Genomic DNA, 20,835 nt, shown 5'->3' with positions numbered 1-20,835 from the left:
TTCCCCCGCCCTGTTTAGGTGCAAGGGGACCCTGCCCGCTAGGGAGCCCACCGCCCCCGCTCTCCTTTTGGCGGGGGCGAGACCGCCGGTACCGCAGGTGCCCTGCGGGGTGTGGCGGGACCCGGCTCGCACCGCCCCGGCTCCTCCCGCCGGGGTCCTCGCCGGCCCCTACGCCCGCCCCGCTGCCCCGCCCCGCCCGACCGACAGCGGATGATGGCGCCGGCCTGCCCCTGAGGAGCCGCAGCGGGAACGGTGGGGCAGCCATGGAGGAGGACCCGGAGCTGGAGAGGTGAGGGACGAGCGACAGCGCGGGGAGCGGTCCCGAGAGCGAGCGGCCTCTGCGGGGCTGCTGCGCTGCTCAGGCCCGGCAGCGCCTCCCGCGCCGCGAGGCCCGGGCAGCGCTGGGCTGGGGCCGGGGGCGGCTCCTCCCGGCCCGACCGCGCCGCAGAGCGGGCCCGAGCTCCGCCGGGCTGTGCCCGGTGTCCCCAGCCAGCCCCTGCTGTGCGTGTGCGGTCACGGTGCGCGGCCTGGAGCTGCTTCGGCCGTGTCTTCCGCACTCAACTTCGGCTGCGTGCTGATGTCGCTTAGAATCGAGATTGGAGGTCTTGGGTGGTTCACTCCTCATTACAATTTGATCTTGTTGTGTACTTGATACAATAAGTTATAAAAATCCCAGAACACCTTACGTTGTTAGGAATTTCATTTTTCAGTTCTGGATATGTGCCCGTTGACCAGTTGTTAGAATTGTATTTTTGTATCAAAAAAAAAATACAAAATGCTTGGCAGTTATTTTGTCAAAAAATAAACTTGTTTTCTGCTTGGCATTTCGCTGGGATCAGTGAATTCGTCTTGCTGCATGTTTTGAGTTGCCGTGCTCCCAAGCAAACACTGAGGAATAAAACATTGATTTCTATATTTGGATACTCAAAGTAGGCCTCTCTTGCTTTTGTTTTAGGAATAGACTTTTGGTGTTTATGTCACAAATGTTTTGCAAAATAGTTCTATTTGTGTGATGTGATTTTTTTTTTTTTTTTTGCAAGCTTATTTCTGGGTTGTTCACTTTCCTTATGGCTGTTTAAAACAACTGTTACAGTGAAGTGATGACCAGAGGCTTACTGAACTGTTATCCTCATGGTTCTCTCCTTTAACTTTTAGGAAACCATATCTGGGAATGCTTACTGAAAATAACTTTTTTTCTCTCTTTAAATCTAGCAGGTATTTGAAATGTGCCAAAAGCAATAGTACTGAGACAGTGGAAGGGCTAGAGAGCTTAATGCTTTCTAAGAGGCTTTTAATTCTTCCTGAGCTACTTCTGCTCTCAGATCATCAGTTTAATAATTAAAGCTTCTTTCTGTGTATGCATGAATGTTATTTGTACTGCTGCCATTCCAAACTTAAACCTTTTTCATTCATGACGAGTTGAAACTATGCCACTGTTCTTCCATGCTGACTTCTGGTTGCTGTTGCCATGCTGGGGACCTGGGGTTCTCTGGGCATTCAGGGCATAGCTGACTCTTCCACAGTCACCTCCTGACTGATGCTCTTCTTCCCAGGAACTACATTCAAAACTTTACCCTTCCTCGAAGGCTCAGTCCAAGTTGGGATTTGCTACTCCTGTTCTGTGGTCCCGTGGTGGATAATAAGCTCAGTGTCACTTAACAAAGTGACACAGTAGGGTTTAGCTGTTTGGTGTCACCAGTCCGTGTCACTGTGCACCTCAGAGGGTGTTTAATCAGCCCCAAGCACATTACAGCTACAATGCGGTGCACTTGACAATTAGCTCTTCCTGTCCTGGATCCACCTATCATTAGTTACTTTTTCGCACCTTAAATTTTCATACCAGCTCAGTTTGGTAGTAGCACCCTGAATTGAGCTTGTGCTCTGTGCATTTAGAAGGTGTGCTTTGGCATTACTCTCTCCAAATTGTGCTTCCCTGTGCAGTCTTCAGTACAGAGCCCTTCCAGTCTAACACAGACCTTTCTTTGTCCTTTGGGTTACACACATTATGCCTTAGATTCATATTCAATAACTTACTGATCATATTCTCCTGTGAGTAGTGTAGCAATGGCAGTTTAGGCTTATAAATTTTAAGGCTTTTATAATATGAGTTTATAATATGGGTTAACATACAAATAATAGCATTTCTGTTCTGTAGCCACAGTGTTGACTACTTTAGGTGGATTTTTAGCATTTAAAAATGGGTTTACGTGGAATATTTTTAGTAGTCTGTCTCTCAACTCAGGCTTGTCTTGCAATGCACAGGTCTTAAATAAAAACTTAAGGTTTCTATACATGTGGTTTTTATTTAATTTACCATGAGGGAAAAAGAAGTGTAGTATTTTTGTGCACTTTTCAGGTCAGAAATTAATTTTGTGTCCCAGTATTCCAAAAAGTGATCTGTTAAGTCAGTTGCCCTATATTTTTGTTACTATCTAGGGAAAAGTCTCTTCATCTAGCTTCTTTTATTTTATCCTTACTGCCACATTGCCTGATAATATTTTTCAGTTTTACTGTGTCTGGCTCTCACTTGATCTTGCTTTTGATGTTTTCCTCACTTTAATATGAAGTGAGTTTTCCTTGAAGCTGAATACTAACTTTTAAGTTCCCGTGTGACTGTTGCATTCTGTGGATTTTAAAACTCTAAAAGCTGTAAATACCACAGATGTGTAAAACAGTAATATTTGCTACATTCTACTGAACTACTTCTTCTGTTCCATCTTACCCAATAACCTTTGATGGAAGTATGAACTGAGACTTTCCCTTGGGAACTTGCTGGTACATCAGTGAAGACCCTGAGCCTTAAGGTTCCATGTGATTCTTAAGAAAGTTCTAAATTATTCTAACACATGATTAATGGTATTTGAAGTTATGAGCCAAGAAGGAGGTGGGAAAAGTTGTGAATTAGCTAATATGAGCTGCTCAGTTTGTTTCCTCTGCAAGCACCTGTAAGTGACTTTCCTAGTATATTTCAACTAAATATACACTCAGATATTATGGAGGTCACCATTTTCATTCCTGTCTAAAAAATGAAATATTTCTTCCCCCTCTGCTTCCTAAAGTATTGTCATTGTGGTTCTGTGTGTTTGAAGCACAGAAGATGCATCAGTTCTCTTCAAGTACAGAGGAAGTGGCTTTGTTATACTGTGTGTCCATATCCTTCCATAATCCATTCTGTCTTTCAATAGCTACAAATATTTCACAGCCTTGTATATCACACTTTATTAGACGTACCTGCCAAGCTTATTTAGAGCATCATTTACTTGGGATTATTTCCTAAGGAGATGGTGCTCTGAATCACAAAGAATGCTATAATTCTGTAACAAGAGGCCTGTAGTTGAGTTAAGAATCAATAATCTAATATTTTTGCTGCATGGGCAGCCCAGCCACACTTTTTAATAAGCAAGCTTTGTGTCTTGGAGAAAATTAATGGTTTTTACTATTGATTTTAACTATTAAAGTCAAGTGTCAGGATTCAGTATTCCTTACCCCTGGTGAAAAAAAAAAAAAAAGTGGTCTGCAAGCTAAGATTGATGTTTGAAATGGAGTGCTACGTTCACTACTCAGGCTGGTGAGCATATCAGCACAGAAATGTGCTGCAAATAGCACTCACAAGACTTGGCAAGTAGAATACTTAAATAGGTACAAAACCTGATCAGCAAAGAAGGAGAGCATTCACATCCCCAGTGTGGGATGTCATTGACTTTGTGCAAATGTCAGGAAGCTTGTGGCATATTGTGCTTCTTTCCATTCTTCCTCTTGTAGTTGTGCCCTAGGTGTTATTCCTGACTTTCATTTTCATCAGTTTTCTTAGTAAGGGTGAGCAGATAGCACCAGCTCATGAGATTTAATTTTAAATAACACTGTCAGTGTCTTCAGTCACTCGTTTGTGATGTGGGATGTGTAGGGGAGAAACCAACGACAGGGAAAGCAGGAAGTTCTAGTGATGGGGAGAAGTGAGAGGGGGAAAATAAAGGAACAAGGGAATAAAAAGTTCTGGTCATGTGTGTATAGGCTGCTGGTTGGTACTCTTGTCTGGCCATGCCCTGTGCCTAATCATCACAGTCTGTCCTGTCTTCCTGTTAAATTCCTTTCTAACTCTGTCTTGGGTGAAGGACTGTTTGAGGGGAGAGGGTGTACATCCTAGTGCTAGCAGCTACAGTCAGACTGTGGGTTGGAGGGACCATATGTCCATGCTGCCAGCTGCTATAACATGTGAAGGTTTGGATTCCAGCAGCAGCTGGGCTTGGGCCTGGGCTGGAGGCCTGGGTGCTGGCAGCTGGGGACATGTCACAGAGTGAGTAAACCAAATGTTAGCCCCTGAAATGGGATTGGGGACCATGTGTTTATCTGTGCTGTACTACTGGAGCAAGTATGGGTGTGTGAGGGACCATGTGGCTGTTGGTGGAGATCAAGCTGGAATAGCTGGTAAGGGGATGAGTAAGGAGAGAGCTGGAGCGTGAGCCTGTATGTCCAAGAGGCAGGAGGAGCTAGCTGTTGGGACACCAGGGAGTCCAGCCCAGCTGTTGAATAGACTGGGGTTAGGGGTGAGATGTGTGTGTGTGCTGGTGTGTCTCTACAGGCAAGACTGCAGTGGGGTTGGGTACTGGGGACCAGGGTGTCCCCATCAGCCCTGTGTGATGGTCTGTATGGGCAGTGCAGTTGGGCTGAAGATTTGAGGCCTCCCACATCCAGCTGGAGAGAGAAGCAGGATGAAGCTGTGGGTTGAGCAAACTGCGTGTCTGTCTGTGATGGATGTGGCCAGCGGTGTAGGTGCCTGGTGTGTACATCTGCTCCTGGGAGCTGGTTTTCAGCCTTGCTACTGGTTGGACCTGCACATGGAGCTGTGGCTCTCTGGCCTCTCGGCTGTCAGATCCAGCATCATCTGTCTTCTCCTGACAGTCATCTGTAATCACAAACCATGGGTGGTCTGTGTAATAACATGGTGTTTTCATTGCCTGTAACTGTCAGACATACCTCTTCATTCCCAATTATTCATTTTTTCAGTCTATCCATTTGACCTTTTGGAAAATAATTATAAAGCTCTTCCCTGAATGAGGAATAGAAAATACTTCTCATTTTGCCTGACTAGGAATTATTCTATTATTTGGACACATGCATTTACGATGCTGGTTATTAAGATATATGCAATGGGAGCTTTGCCTGTAACCTTGGAATACAGAGAGAGGAAAAGCTCTAATCCCTCAGAAATGTAAATAGGTCTTGTACCATACTCTTGAAGATAAAAATATCACTGCTTGTACCTTAATGTTACTGCAATTCTGCAACTTGCTTGCCCAAAAATAATTACCACAGCAAGTTTTAAGTGGTGCTTGCTATAAAACATGTCAGAATGATGACAGAGTTCTTTAAATGTGCCCCATCCCTAATTTTCTCTCCTATCAGTCTCCCAGTGTTTGGATGGTTCTCATGTGAAAGTTACATGCTGCATTCCCTTTGCTCATGCTGCTGCCTTTAGAATTGAAGCTGGCAGCCATGGAACTGTTTGTATTGTAACCAAGCTGTAAAAATGAAGAGAGTGAGGAATGTGGAGTCCCATGAGGCCTATAAAAGCAAATTTTAAAAACTTGTTTGCGTAGCTTTTGGCTTGCTTGTGTAGAGGATATAAGTTCAGTGAGTGGAAACATTATTTCAGAGAGGACATGGTCATTGCATTTCATTTCTCTGTGCAAGCTGAAAGGGCTTTGTAAAGCTGCACTGAATAAGAGCAATGTTGAAAGAAGAGTATTAGGAAACAATGGTTGATAATGAAGGTGTGGAACTAGAAGGCTGCTAAGGTGGATGCCAAGTCAGTCTGAGCTTTGATAGAACAAAAAAAGTCTCAAATACTTAAAGGCATGTAATTCCTGCCTAAGTTAATAGAATTGGTCTCACCATATTAATTTTTTATGATGTTTTCCCTAAAACTGAATCATAGCTGTTTAAAATACCTATGTGTGGGCTTTATTAGTGCTTTGTAGCTCAGATTATTTGGTTTCTTATTTCAATTAGAAATTGTTACAGATTTTGTAGTACAATAATAATGACAGGCTTTTAATCTTTCAGTCAGGTTTCTTAAAAGGAGAATCACCAAGTTTGGTAACTGGTAATTAAAAGTCAGACACTTTCTTCCCCTCCTTCCTCACCTTTGTCTGACATTGCTGCTTGAAGGCTCAGGACAAGCTTCTGTAAAAAAGCCTTGTGTTCCTGCTATGATCGCTGTGACCTAGCTCAGGATGCTCAGATACAAATTCTGAGGTCTGGAGAGAAAAAAAAATTGCTGTAATTTCATGAAGACCTGTGTATGCAACATCTCTCATATTCCAGTGCTACAGCCTGTGTTTTGCACCCCTTTTTTGGTGTTCTTGCAAGCAGCCATCCCACACCCGTTGCTTCTCTTACCTGGGAAGGCACCAGCAGCTGGTGAGGTTGTTGATGCTGAACTTGCCATTTTGGAGAAGGTACCTCCAACAGGATGCCTTACCTGGGACGTACTCACTTTTCCATGAGTGCCTGTGGTTTGATAGGACCCAGCTTGTCCTCAAAGGCTTAAAAGGGATTTGAAGTGCCCCAAGCCCTGTTTTTCATTAGTGTTACAGTTTTTGTATTTGCAACACCATTAGTTGGTTTTAATATTTCAGAATGTTTCTTTTAATCTTGGTGCATAGGAATTTGAATTATCTCAAAAGTCAAGGTGATTTTGGTAGCTTCTTTATTGCTTAATTCACTACAGTGAATAAAGCTATCTGTTTTATTTGCCTAAGTGCATAAAGTGGCAAGTTCTTGTGTTCCACAAGTGGTGACCTTTTCCTTTTTCTCTTACTTAGGAAGGCTGTGGAAGAGTTACTTAAAGAGGCAAAACGTGGGAGAACCAGAGCTGAAACAATGGGAGCTATGGGTTGGTAAGTTGTGCCAGGAGGAGATTAATTCTGATGCCAAAATAAATCTTGTCTTTAATGTGTGACAGAAGTCTCTACCTTTTTATGTGTTTCATGTTTAAATCATTTGTCCTCATCTACATATTTGGGCAAAAATTCCAGTCTAATTAAGAAAGAAGTTCAGGTAAATTCTGTCTGCAGGAAATTGCTTGTCTGAATGTGTTGAAGACAAAGCAATTGGAAAATTTGGAATATGTTCTTATAATAGATGGAATTGCAAAGTTTGGGTTGGAATCTCATGAGTCTTTGTGCATGTACTTACATACCAGCCACATGTTACTGGGTTACTCTGTTTTAAGTGAAAAGAATTCATAACCTGACAAAGAAAGCTAAAGCCTTATATTAATAAAACAACAAGCTATCCTTTACTAGACAATTAATATGTAAATTGTAGCCAGAAATGAACTCAAAAGTATAATCCAGTTTTGGAAGAGGGTTACTTTTTAATACTAAAAAACCCTAAAACCCAGGGGCTAATTTGTATAGTAACTGGGAAAAAAATCACAGTATTTAAATCTTAAATGAAATACAACATTAATTCTTCAATGCAGTATTCCAGATTTTACAGCTAGATTGACACGGAATGTAATGCATGTAATTGTAGTTAGAGAAGTAATAACATGCTGAGGAGGGTCATTCATCATAAAATAATGTATATGACTTTAATAAGCACCATTGGATCTAGGAACATTCACACAAGTAGTGCACCAGTTGAGTGCACTAAATGCACTTGTAGATAAGGTTTGTGTTCCTCCATCAACAGTACAAAGAGATAAGCCTGCACTGTTCATTAAGGTCTCAGCTCCGTGGTCTGTTCTAATAGCTCTGAAGAGATCGATATAGTGTCTTGCTGAAAAAAAAATAGTTACTCCTTTATGTTTTCAAACAGGTTTGGGATTTTCTGTATGTTTTACTCAGTATTTCTTCTAGGGATGTAGTTCATACCCTTTCTGTTAAAATAGCTTAATTGGTTTAATCCCCCAGAGTGGCTGTAGCTGTACTGATCCACCGTGCTTTGACCCTGTCAGCCTAGCCAGGTAACCCAGTGCACACAGTTAGCACCATGAAGTGATGGCTGCATCCAGTTACTCTGAATTTGCAAGTTGATTCCAGATATGGAAACTAAAGATTTCTGTAGGGAGATGCTCAGGTGCCCCTGTACAATTTTGCTGCCACTTGTGAGATCTGGAATACCTGCCAGGAGAGTGTATGGGCATCTGCTCCTGAATGTGGCTCCTTCTTATTCCTTGTTTGTAAGAGGATAGTAGTCCTGTTCAGCTGGCTGTGATGATCAGCTCAGAATGCAGTTTGCTGAAACCTGATGCCCAAGGCTTGCCAGGGAATGGGATAGGCAAGGGTGACTTGTTGTTCACAGCAGGTTCAGATTAATGGTGTCTGGCTGGGTCGGGGTTCTGCTAAAGTTGTAGAAGGAAAGGACTGTCAAGACAGCTTCAGGCAGAAGAAGACTCTTGACATAGGGATTGGCATGGTGATACCCTGAACTGAGTCTGTTGAAGTACCTTCTACTGCAGAGGTACATGTGAGCAGCTGTACTGGGTCAAACAAAGGATCCATCCCTGCAGTGCCCTGTGTCCATCAGGGGCCCATACCCAGTGCCTAGGAAGTGATTTGCTGAATATCTTTGTTTCTGAATATGCTCAGTAGTACCTTCTTCAAGGTACTTCTTCTGCATCTCAGGAGATCATATTCTTAGAGATGATTTCTTTGTATGTAATGCATCTTCAGGGATTTTTATCTCACTGAATCTGTCCTTAGAGAGACTGGTAGTAATCCCTTTTGTGACAAATCTACTGCTGTAGGGTTTGGCATGAGCTAGTGTGTGGCTGTAAGGAAAGTATAAAGCCCCCCAAAGGCAATAAGTCTTTGCTGTCCAGTTCTGCAGGCACAACAGACGGAACAGAAGCTGCCACTGCTGTCACCTCTTCAATATTTTTTATGCCCTGTTATGCAGTTCTGGTGCTTCTGAACTGGCCCAACAGCTAGGTATTGCATAAACATATGGGAGATATAATGGGTAAGATATTTGGAAGAAAACATAACTATGCTCAGTTGAGTATCACACTCCAGCAAAATGCTGTCAAGTGTTACTGATCCTGAAGGGCTTCAGAGATTACACGCAGGACTGACATGTAACCATGCAAGGTGTAAACTACTGAGAAGAAAGTAACTTCTGCTCAGAGCTCTGGGAATGAAATGAGCAGAACAGTTAGTTCATGAAAATGTGTTACTAGTAGACCAGATTGAGGAAATCATAACTGATGGAAGTAAAGACAAGGTCATCACCAACTTGTCTAAAAGCACGGTGCTAACAGGTGAAGCACAAAACCTTCCTTCCTTGCCAAACTCAAAATGCTTACAGGTGTTGTTTCATGAGGACTTCTGGGATTCCTCAGCCCTTTGTCAGAGGAGTCCTGGAGAAGAGATGCACACACCCTGGAGACATCTAGTGTAAGGCCATCAGTCCTGCATTGGCACTGGAAAGTTGAAGCAGCTCAACCTATGAAGAAAAGATTTGTTCTGCCATCTGTCTTTGGGTAAGGAGAAGCAGAGGCTACTACTGCTCATACTTCACTGATTCCAGTTGATGTTGCTCTCCAGCAGCTGTTGAATACTGGGAAATACATTTCTGGAGTCAGTGGCATTTACAGAAGTTGGTCAAAGGGAGGTATGTGGAGAAGTGGCATTCCTGGGTGGGGAGACTATATTGTGCATACCATTACAAAGGAGTAGTGTCTCCTGGTGAATATTGATGGCAGCAAAACCTTCAGTAAGCCAGCAAGCCTCTCAGCACTGCTTTGGGACTGCTCTCAGGTTCAAGCCATTGCTCTGTTACTGTCCAGAGTGATTAGTTCTCCATAGCTCAGGTACACTGTTTGAAAAAGTTCCCCAAGAACCCCTGCCTAACCTTTTCCTGTCTCATAATTTGAGATAGATGATGGTTGCTGGAGCCTAAAATACAAGTATCCAAACCAGCTTAGCTGACAGGTACAAAAAAATGCACAAAGCCATCAACCTGCAGCCCAGTCTCTCATACAAAGACTGAGCCTTGAAATACAGGGCAGTATCGTTAATATTTCTTCTAGTTTGGGAATGTGTTGCTGGTTTCACATTGTCTTACAAGCTTAATGTGGATGACATGGGCAGGTGCTGCAACCTTAGAGGCTCGTGGAAGAAAAGCTTGTCCCAGTTTGGCACAAGTAACCAGCAGGGAGGTTGGCAGTGATATTTGCCAAGACTTTGTTTGGGAAGGGAAATTATTTGAGGCTCTCTTGGACATGGAGCAACTGTCAGTACTGCTGGAGGACTGCATGATCTCTGAGTTGGTTAAGAATCTCAGCTCACTGGCCTCCATCCTCTCAGGACTGCTCAGATAGGCAGTATGTGGGTCCATGGTGAATGAATGCAAGAAATGCTGGATATTCTTATTTGTAGATTTCATTCAGCAGTGCAGTATTTCTAGTTCCTGCAGTGTTCCTTTTGTACGTACTCTGTGGCTGGGGGGATTCTTGTTGGGGGATGGGGGGGTCTCCTGAATCCTTATGATAACACATGATGTAGATCCTGCTGCTAATGTGTCTGGCTCAAGCATTAGTACAGCTAATCACAAATAAGGAAATGTGTGAGAGAAGGGTTAGGAAGAACCCTCTTCTGAAGGTGTCTTAATCCTGGAAATGTTAATCAGACAGAGCAGAATCTGTGGTTGAATCCTAGTGGTGGTGCTGTGATGCTGGAATTTCTGAGATGAGAAAAGACAGCAGAGCAGTTGTCTGGAAGCTAACATTTTAAGGATCAGTTGGATCCAGGGTGAGGAGTTTTGGACAAATAGTCTAAGAACATTTGAAATGCTTTTGTTTCATCAGAGGCTATTGGACATAGATTAAATAGGGTATTTGGGAGTTTCCATTGTTTCTAGTTAAAATAAAGCCAAACATTCAGCTTCTTTGAAGTGTTTCTCTTGGTTCTATGTACATAATTCATGACTTTCTTTATAGCAGTGAAGTTAGGTCTCATTTTAAGCAGTTGTTCTGCTTTAACTAAGAAAGGCAGTTAAAATGCCACAAAAGTGACTGTGTGAAAAAAGTTCTAGATGCCTTTTTTTCCAATATATAGGTCTGATCTTCGAAGATGCTGATAACATGAGCCAAAGCTAAATTGAATGTAGCTTCTCATCTTATTTGAAAAGCTTATGTAAAGTAAGAACTGGAAAACATGATATTTTTGGATGTTTTGTTCAGCTCTGCATTGTAAGAGCAGATGAAATTACAATTAAAAAAATTTGGAAGCATTACATTATTTTAAAGTCTATTTTTTGTAAAGCAATCCTAAAATTGCTTTCATTCCTGTAGATAGCTTTCTGTTCAATACCAGATCTGTTAGAAGTACAGCAGAATACAAAATGATGATGCTACTGAAACTGTGAAGTGCTGTGTTGCATCTTGTCTTTGAGAGGGTGTTGTGTGCAGGAACACTGCAATAGATTCCCCTCAGCTTTCATTTGAATATGAGGAGGAGGAGAAACAGGGTACAGATAGAGATTGAAAAAAATATGTTTAAATCTTGTTATCAGGACACATCCTAACTCAAGCTGTCACTGGAACAGATTGCCCAGAGAAGCTCTGCATGTCTTGTCTCTGCAAGTGTTTAAGGCCAGGTTGGATGGAGCTCTGAGCAACCTGGTCTAGTGAAAGGTGTTGGAATTTGATAATCTTTAAGGTCCCTTCCAAACCAGATTCTATGATCCTACAAAGTCCTGCCAGCTGCACCTGGCTACCAAGACCATATTTCAAAACTTTCAGTGTCCTCTGAGGCATCCTCTTTTGTAAGGTCCCCCATAACAGGGTAACAACATTGGTTTGGCAAATCAACATCTAGCTGTTTCCCCTCCCCCTTCAGTCACTCTTCTATTGAAATATTATATTTTCCATGGCAGTTTGGAAATGGTAGAAATGTACTTGTCAGTTCCTCCATAGTGAACTTTTTTTCTTAGAAAGATGGGGTTTAATCTGTATGGTAAGGCTGGCTGTGCCAATCCTGTTTGGCGTGTCCAGTTACTCAGCAGAGACAAGACTGGCACATGGCATTGTGCTCTTGTGTCTTAAAGGGTGTCAGCATGTTTTTACTGTTAGGAACTTGTATAGTACATTTCTGTGCTGAACTGCACTGCTGCATGGGATGGCAGGTGCTGGTTGGAAATTCTGTGTTACTGCACAGAAGTTGACTTAAAGGGTCAAAAATAGGGTTAATATTGGACCTACATTAACAATGAGAGATTTAATTTTTTCTCAAAGGGCAATATCATTGTGTTGCATTGTCTTGGTTATTATATAGTGGAGAGATTTTGAGTGGCATGAGATTTATTTGTGGAGGGAAGCAAGATTCTGTCTGAGAGAATAGCTTGGTCTAGCTTTTGGAGCATGTGGAGCAAAAAGTGAACCTTACAATGCGTGAAGACTTGCTACAGAACTGGAGTGTGATAGACAGGAAGGCTCTAGCACTGTAGTTTGTGTCCTTGCCTCACACATGCCTGCAGCCCTGCTTGGGGCATATTTCACTTCAGAACTTTAATGTTCTTTTAACTTGTTTGGTTTTTGCTGGTTGGTTGGTTTGTTTGTTTAAAAGCAAAGCTTCTCAAATCAGTTCTGTTGCACTGTTTGCTGGTCACAGCAGCATTGTGTTCCACCATGCCCAGGCTGAGATTGCCTCCCAGCCCTTCAGAACTCACCTGAGGGCAAACCTGTTTGTGAATTGAGCACTGCAGGATCAGGCCCTACAGCAAGCCCAAGCCTGGCCTTTGGAGATGGCAATTTCCTCACCATTAGAGATTATTTCAAATATATCAAAATTCACTTTTAGTCTTCACAGTTCCATATATACCATGACTATTTGTGAACTTGTGCTCTGTGTGTGTAATATAGCACACACCATGCATCTTGCTTGCTTGAAGATTTAAAGGCAGCATGTGCTTTGTTGAAGTCTGAAGTCAATAAAACTAAGAACTAATGCTTTTCTTCAGTGCCATGACTTACTGCTGCTCCATGAAAGCCTGGTGGCTCACTTTAATCACAGTATGATGGTAAACTAATGGCATCTCTTAGCTGACTATCAAGTCCAGCATTTCTCATCAATTTTCATTCTTAGTATAGCTCAGGCAGCACTCTTAGCGTCAAAAAGAAATAAATGCTTCAGCCAGATGGATTTATTTGGGGCAAATTGACTGTCTCATTCTAGCACTATGTATTAGTGCTTAAATCAGTGCATTTCTTAAGAAAAAGCAAGAGGAAGAGCAAATGTGAAATAGATTTTGCCTGGATGCAGCCTAGAGAAGGCTGCCCTCCTTGGTAGGAAATGCTGAGGTACAATAGTTTAATGCACTCATAAGACATACAAAGGACTTTAATTTTGGCTGGTTTCTGTTATGTCTTGAGTGTAACCTGTGCCATGACTTGTTCAGCACCATGTTCATCATTTGTGTAGCTTCAAACAGAAACCCTCTTCTACTGACATTTATTTATCTAATTTACAAAAGAGATATACTAGATTAAAGATCTTATTTATTTAAAGCCAGGATTTGAGAAAAATAGTGTCGATTTATATGAAGAAAGTTTAGAAAATACTAAAATTCTATGCAGTAAAGTGTATCAGAAAATACCTCGTGGAAATAAAACAGCATGGCTGTATACTTCTAAAATTGCTCTCCTAAGCTCTTGAAGGATTTAGCACAAGAACAATTATCAGGAATGCTTAGTAGGTAGACCTGAACCAAACCACATGGTAAATTGCATGTCCAGTTGAGTCATGAAGTGTGCTAAATGATCATACGTGATCTTTGTTGTAGTTTGTGTGTTGTTCTGATGGTTGAGATGTGTCAAAGGTTTTTGAGTAGTTGGGGTATCATTTCTACACTTACACAAAATATTCAAGCAGATGATCTTAACTTTGTGGTGTTAGGATTCCATGACTGATTGATTCAGTAAGTTCCTGTGATCTCTAACAGCTCTGATTTTTTAAAAGGAATCCTGTAACTTGTGTCAAAACTGTGAAGATAAACACCACAGTGAGTCCAACTATAAACAAAGTCTTCAGAGTGATTTCTGCTTTCTATAGGAACATATTTAAGCTTGTTTTTTCTTGTTCCATTATTTAAGAGGTGATAAAGTGGGATTAAGTAGAGTACAGCTGATACCAGCAAAATAAATGAAATTTACAATACTTGTTTCCTAAAACTAGCTGATGAATTATGTGCAAAAGTGTTAAGATGCAAGTGGAGAAAGTAAAAACAAAGCAGAAAGTAGTTGGATAAGTACCTGTATTATTTAAGAAAAAGAAATAAAACACTTTGGTTGTTGCAAAGTATAAGTTTAAATTGGTATGTCTCACGTATATGTTTGTGCTACAGCTATTTGGGTTCTTCATGCATGTGTATCTTACTTTCTGAATATTGCAGTTCACTAGATAATGCTGACTTTAAAAGATCATGATCTCTGTAAGGCATTCTGATTTGACTTAGGGTATGTTACTATATGTTTGATTTTGGAATACCTAAGTTAGGCACCATCAACTTTAAAATATATTGGTATCCTTTGCTTCCCCCTACATACACTACCTTGAGAAAATCATGTGGATTTTGAAGTAAAATAATTTTCTTCCCATAAAGAGTAAGACAAAAGAATAGTGATGATTTGGAACTTATTTTTCTGTACTGAGAGTTTACACTAGGTGGCATGCAAGGAAAGCCAAAATCACAAACCTGTCTTAAAATCACTGAAGTTAAAATCTCAGACTTGTCTTGGGATGTTTTTACCTTGTCTTTTGATGACTTTTGCATGTCTTTACAGGTTGAAATGTCCTCTTGCTGGTACAAACAAAAGATTTCTTATTAATACCATCAAAAACACGTTGCCATCTCAAAAAGAACAAGACCAAGAGCGTGAGCAAAAGGAAGATGATAAGGAGTCTGAGCCAAACAAAAGCAGGAAAGAAGAAAAACCAAAGAAACGCAGAATTCACCCGTACACACCCAGCTTTCAATCCAGAAGGAGGATCAGCTACTCTCCTCCAAGGCACCAAAGCAGGAACCAGCACACCAAGGATAAACATGAAAAGCGATCAAGCAAGCGATGAAGAGAGGAGAGGAGAGAGACAAGTATGTGTTGTTACAAGTCAGGAATGCCATTGAGTATAGGAAAGCAGAGGTGTCTCAGTTTTTCAAGAAGAGTTGATGTTCGAACTTGAGTTTTCAACCAAGTTGCCTGTGTGAGAAGTAACCTTGAGGTAGCTTTAGAAACTTTTCTTTGGGACCTTTAAGAGAAAAACAAAGTACAGCATAAAACTTTCAGTTGTTTTAGAACAGACATTTCCTTTACTCTGTTCCTCTCTCCCCTTCTGACTAAGCCTAGGGTCTTGGTGATGGAGTGTGATACATGTGTCACTGTCTAATACAAATCATTTAGTCATGTCACTCTTTTGGAAATAAATTTAAATCAAGCAGAATTCTATTTATTGTGTGAAGTTTGCAGAACTTCTTTGCTGCTAACCAATAAAGAAGTTTTGCTTATTTGGATTAGAATCTAGAAAAAGAGAAAACTGGTCAGTGCCTGACCAAGCATATGCATTTTGTATAGAATATAAGAGATTGCTGTCTTTAATATAAAAAGAACAAATTAAAATTGGGTGATGCTGGTTTTGCTTTCCAAGAGGGACTGCTGGGAAATACTGATTTTGCCTGTTAATGTATTCACAAACCTATCATAGATAACAATAAACATTACCCCTAAAAAGCTACAACTGCAATAATGGTCTCTGTTTAGACTTCCCTCTGTAAGGAAGTAGTTGGAACAGTCTGTTGTCATGGTGCTTTCAAAACAAACCCTGAAGACAAAATTTTCATCTTTCCTGTCTACTGCTAGAAAGTTTCCAAGTAAATATGTAATTCTAGAAATACAGAGGTGATGCTTAAACTGTCAAATGCTCACTTTCCAAGCCTATGTGACAGTTCTGTAGTGGTACAGTTCTTAAACTTGTGACCATGAGCACAAATGATAACCATTGGCATCTTCCATGTCTCACTTCTGTTTGTGTTACATTAACAAACCTCTACGTGAAATATTTTGTATTTTGCTGTTCTCAGAAATAATTGTTTTCAACATAGGTTTGTTTTTGAGTGTGTTGACAATAAAATCGGAAACGTTCATTGAGAGTGCCCTGCGGAATTAATGCATCAAATGGTTTCTTACCCGGACGGGGGCTGCGGGGCTCGTCCGCGGTGAGCCGGGGCAACAGCGCCACCTGTAGGCGAGTGCGCGCCTCGCCGCGGCACCCACCTGCCACCCGAGCTCCTGAGGGACAAAGTGGGGCTGCGCCGCTGGATTCTGCTGCGGGAGCTGGGAATTGCTCTTCTGAGTAGCGGGAAGGTGCAAATACTGCCGCTGAGCCCGCTGGACACTGGCAGGGTCAGCATATCTAATGAAGTGAGATACATGGACATTTCTCCTGAGAAGTTAGGCACAGGTCCTCTATTTCCCTGCAAGACCCACAGCACTAAAACAGACCTCTTAGCTTTTCAGAAAATTTACAATTATTTAAGTGGGATCAATGAAAAGGTAGCATCTTTGGAGAATACAGGGACTGTCTTCAGTGTAAATAAACACATGGTATTTGCAGTTCTTATTCTGCTGAGTACAATCACTATTGTGCACTCCTTAATAATCCATTTTGGAAGGACAGCAGCTATAACACGGGCTGAGTTCTGCTGCAGTGACTCTGCTGGATGGATGTGACTTTGAAGCAGAGAATTCATCTCACCATTGGTCAGAATTTGGCCTGGAGATGTTCCACAGAAAAAATTTTTGTGAATTCTTGCTGGTCTGGCTTGTGCTGGTAAATGCTGTCCTGAGAGATTTCAACTCTCAGGCCTTCAAACACCACTTTGGGATAAGGGCTGTTGTTGATGCTGTATTAATTTATGCCAGGCTTTCAGGTAAGGAAACTGATTATAGCACGCTCTCAAAATTAGTCTGGATTGCTGATAATGCTTGCACACTGGAAATGCTCAGCTAAAGGATCTGACATGACCTGCACTGATAACTGAAGAAAGCTTTTCATCAGTGGTGGTGGTGGTAGGTTCAAATTCAATTCCACATTTTTCTGACTTACAGAATACAGACTAATTATAAATCTTGCATTGGTTAATTCCATCTTATAATGCTTTTGTAAGTGTACTTCATAAAAACAAAATCCTCCACTGCTCATTAACTGTTCATAAGGCAACTCTTTATAGAATCACAGAATGGGTAAACTTGGAAGGGAGCACAGTGATTTTTTTAATAAGAATTTGGGTGCACAAAGCCAGTTTTGTATTTTGTCTGCAGTTGCTCATATTGTGCAGCCCCAGCATCATGTTTACAAGGCTACCTAAAGATAGGATTTAACCCTGAAAATACATGAGTTTTCCAAATGTGTTACTAACTGCTGTGCACTTTTTACTTGTAGAAGTGTCTTGTCCTTAAAAAAATATGTAAATAAGTAGTATGTTCTTGGTCTCAGCTTCCCTAGTTACTCCCATGGGAAGGGAATGCACCTTACCTTAGTGTTGCTGCAGCAGTACTTCACAGGTATTCCTTGTTAATGTGTGAGCTACCAGTGTTGTCTGTGTTTTGTTTCAGTGCACCTTATGTGGATAAAGTTTATTCAGGTGAGACTATTCTCTTGCCATAGCCAGAACTATTTGTTCTTTAGATTTTATTATTATGTTAGATAGATATCCTCCAAATGTTCATTTTCATCAATCTGGTACTGAATGTAGATCACAAAACAATGTGAAAGAGGACAAAACATTTTATTTAGCCTTCATGAAATGCTTTTGTTAGTTTTGACTGTCAGAGAGATAGTAACATGCAGTTCTTGCATTCATTGTACAGCCTCCTCTCTTTTGTAAATCCAGTTTGAATTATTTACAATGAATCTTGAACGTCCAGGAAAAGCTTGACAGATTTCATGTGTAACACAACTTAAGGGCAAAAACACAGCCTCTTTTTTAGACTGCATCACTCTAAACCAGAAGTTTCTTGAGGTGCAGTTGAAAGACTGTTTCTTAGTGATCATGAAATTTCTACAGAAAACTAGTTAACAAAGGAGATGTAAATGTTTGTAGATCAATGGAATAATGTAGCAGGAGGGGGTTGCTTTTCCTGCACAGAGCTGGTTTGGGTTCTTTTTTGTTGTGGCTGCAAGTTGATCACCAAGAAGCATGTTTCCTCTCCTGTTCTGTCGAAGCTCTCACTAATAATTATGTGCTTTCAGTTAATTAAGCTGGAACAGCACAAAAGCAGACTTGTTTGGATAAGTAGCAAGAAAACATATCTGGATTGTGTTTGAAGAAGGATTTTAGTCATTTTACCAGTGGAGTCACTGATCCACCAAATCTTTATTCATGTGAGTGATCTTTGCACTTGCAAATAATCCTGTTGTAGCTCACCATCTATGAATGAAACTCCTGTCTGCATTAATATACACTTTGTTTTAGTAACTGTCAATAGGAAATAATCAAGAGTAAATATTAAAGAGCACATAGCTCCGATTAAAAGATAGCATTAAAATTTTGCCTGCAGAAGGTGCTGCAGCAGCAGTATGACCACTCATCTCAATAGCAATTGTGTAACTACAACCAAAGTCTGGTTTTGGGAAACTTAAGTGGACATTCTGCTCAGCTTGAGACTCTGCCTTCTGAATTCTCCAGCTTTTCCTGGTAAAGAATTGCCCATGTCTTTTAAAGAACCACATGAGGGATGAAAGTTTGCCTAATGCTTGTCATCTAAAATTTCTCAAAAATGCCAGCAAGCAACTAATCCATCAAGCTACAACTGACAGTTGCTGGTAATGAACTGTTTTTTAAGTCAAAAAATAATAGTATTAAGAAGGGAGTATAACAGATGAAGGAAAACCAAGGCCCTGCACAAGTTGTTACCTTGTCTTGATTCTGTGTATTATATTCAGATGCAGTTTTCCCTACCTGCCATTGCTCCTCCAGGCAGTGCTGCATGGTCAGTACCTCTCTGAACCCCTCCATTCAGAGAGGCACTTGCTAAGTCCCTGGAGAACAGAATATGTTTTGTCTAGAAAAGTTTGTGTGTTGCCCCTTTCTTTTTCTCCTAGTGTCCATTTACTAAGTTGGGAGATGCCCCAAGGAGAGGAGGGTGCAGTTTCCCATGTTCTGCCTCTCCACCTCCCTGCCTGAGGACTCCAGCAAGATGCTGTGTGGGGCATGGCTGCTGGAAAGACCTCCTTCATGGCAAGCACCTGAGTCAGTCTAGTTAAATAAATCTCTGTGAAAAAGCCCAGGCTCCTAGGGAAGTGGCTCGTGTGTATCAGGGAAGTTCTGCTGCACTGAGCTCCTGCACACATCCTGCCCGCCAGAAGTGCTGCAGACCTGCAGGTGGATGCACAGCTCCTTGCAACGTCTGCCTGGCAAAAGGACTGAGGATCAGCCCCATTGTGGGGGAGTATCTGAGGGTGCCTCTGCATCTGCCTCATCAACAGGTCTCATTTAGACTCGGATCTCTGCAGGAAATTTCTTGTGACAAGAAAGGGACCAGGAAGGCACAGCTCTTTCTGTAGCAGGAGTAAGCTCCCAGCTAAGAAGTGAGTTAAACTGGCAATGTAAGTCAACTGGAATGAATTTTATCTAAACTTCATTTTTCTTTGCACATTGAAAATATTTTCCCAGGCATCTATGCCCTTGGAAAGGAATGGTGAGCCCCCACCGCACTCCCGTTACTTGAGATTCACCTCCAGCCGTTGCTGCTAACATTTTTTCCTTTTTTTTATCCTTTCTAGGTTGAGTTCTTTAATAATTTTGTGTCTCTTTCAGCCTAGGCTCCAGCCTGGGAAAAACAAACCTGCTAGCCTGGCGAAAGCCAAACACACATGGCCCAATTACCAGCTTCCCCACTGTTCCTTTGGGCTGGCTGGTATTCTCCCTGCCTTTGTGTTGCTGCCTGCTCCCTGCCTCCGAGCAGCTTCCTTTGACTCCGCTCCATGCAGCCAGGCAGAACAAGATCCAGCAGGTAAACTGAGGAAGGGCTATTGTCTGTCTGCCCCTCGCCTGTGGATCGCTGCAGTTTATCTGCCAGCAGAGCTTCCTGCAGGCATACACCTCTGTAAAGAGCTGCTTTGCTGTGGAATTAGAGATAAGACCTTGTTCTTTGCATTTGGAATGCTTGTGTTGTGGAGGGAAGCGTTGGTGTGTCTCAGCAGGCCAGGTATTGCAGGTGGGGTGCTGGACACAAGGTCACGGCCCTGCAGCTCTGTGTGGTGCTTGTCTGTCCTCCAGCCCGTGCCTGGGCTGGCACTTGTCCTGAATGCCCTGGGAAGAGCCAGGAGGATGGATGGCATTGTGTTCACAGCCGTGCGCTCCCACAGCTCTCCTGGAGGAGGGAATGTGTGGGAGCAGCACGGTGAGGATGGGGCCTGGCTGCCGGGGGAAGGATGGTGCGCACTGTTACCTGTCAGTCCCATTTGGGGGGTGGGCAGTGGCCGGCCCTAGGGGTAGGTGCTCCCCGTGGCAGGGCCTCAGCCTGTGCCTCTGCCAAGCTTCCCTCTGCAGCTGCAGGGTGTCCACCTGGAGGGGATAGGAGAGCAAACTGTTCTCCAAATGTGTTGTGCCAACTGGGGTCCCCAGGAGAGCTCTTGGGGTGACAAGGAGTGCCAGTCCTATTTGTCAGGCTTGTCCCCCTGCCCCAGCTACCCAGTCTTGCTGTGATGTGAGTTCCCCAGAAGCCCAGGCTGTCCCGTGATGAGGTCATGTGCTGAGGACCAGCTCTCTCAGTGACATCAGTTCATCCTGCAGCCCCTGGAATGCCACCTCACATCTGCCTGGCTGCAG

General features: G+C 42.2%; 1 protein-coding gene across 2 annotated transcripts; it reads left to right on the top strand.

Annotated features, from left to right (window-relative positions):
- Positions 1 to 77: 77 nt before the first annotated feature.
- Positions 78 to 16,152, top strand: POLR1D (RNA polymerase I and III subunit D). Of its 2 annotated transcripts, none has more exons than XM_064716867.1 (3): positions 78 to 289; positions 6,829 to 6,899; positions 14,792 to 16,152. In XM_064716867.1, the coding sequence occupies exons 2-3, from the start codon at positions 6,883 to 6,885 to the stop codon at positions 15,075 to 15,077; spliced, it is 303 nt and encodes a 100-aa protein (XP_064572937.1). In that variant the 5' UTR covers positions 78 to 289; positions 6,829 to 6,882; the 3' UTR covers positions 15,078 to 16,152. The 2 variants fall into 2 exon arrangements, with proteins under 2 accessions (XP_064572937.1, XP_064572929.1); XM_064716859.1 differs by having other exon boundaries at positions 6,825 to 6,899.
- Positions 16,153 to 20,835: the final 4,683 nt, after the last annotated feature.

Source organism: Zonotrichia leucophrys, chromosome 1, assembly GCF_028769735.1.
Source record: "Zonotrichia leucophrys gambelii isolate GWCS_2022_RI chromosome 1, RI_Zleu_2.0, whole genome shotgun sequence".
In the NCBI taxonomy this organism is placed as follows: Eukaryota; Metazoa; Chordata; class Aves; order Passeriformes; family Passerellidae; genus Zonotrichia; species Zonotrichia leucophrys.
This window is presented reverse-complemented; position numbering and strand designations above follow the sequence as displayed.

What these genes read in the sequence shown, in the direction of transcription:
- POLR1D (XM_064716859.1), top strand. Translation starts at nt 264, where the DNA reads ATGGAGGAGGACCCGGAGCTGGAGAG. An exon ending in GAGGACCCGGAGCTGGAGAG is followed by an intron (nt 290 to 6,824) that starts GTGAGGGACGAG and finishes TCTCTTACTTAG; the next exon opens with GAAGGCTGTGGAAGAGTTAC. An exon ending in ACAATGGGAGCTATGGGTTG is followed by an intron (nt 6,900 to 14,791) that starts GTAAGTTGTGCC and finishes ATGTCTTTACAG; the next exon opens with GTTGAAATGTCCTCTTGCTG.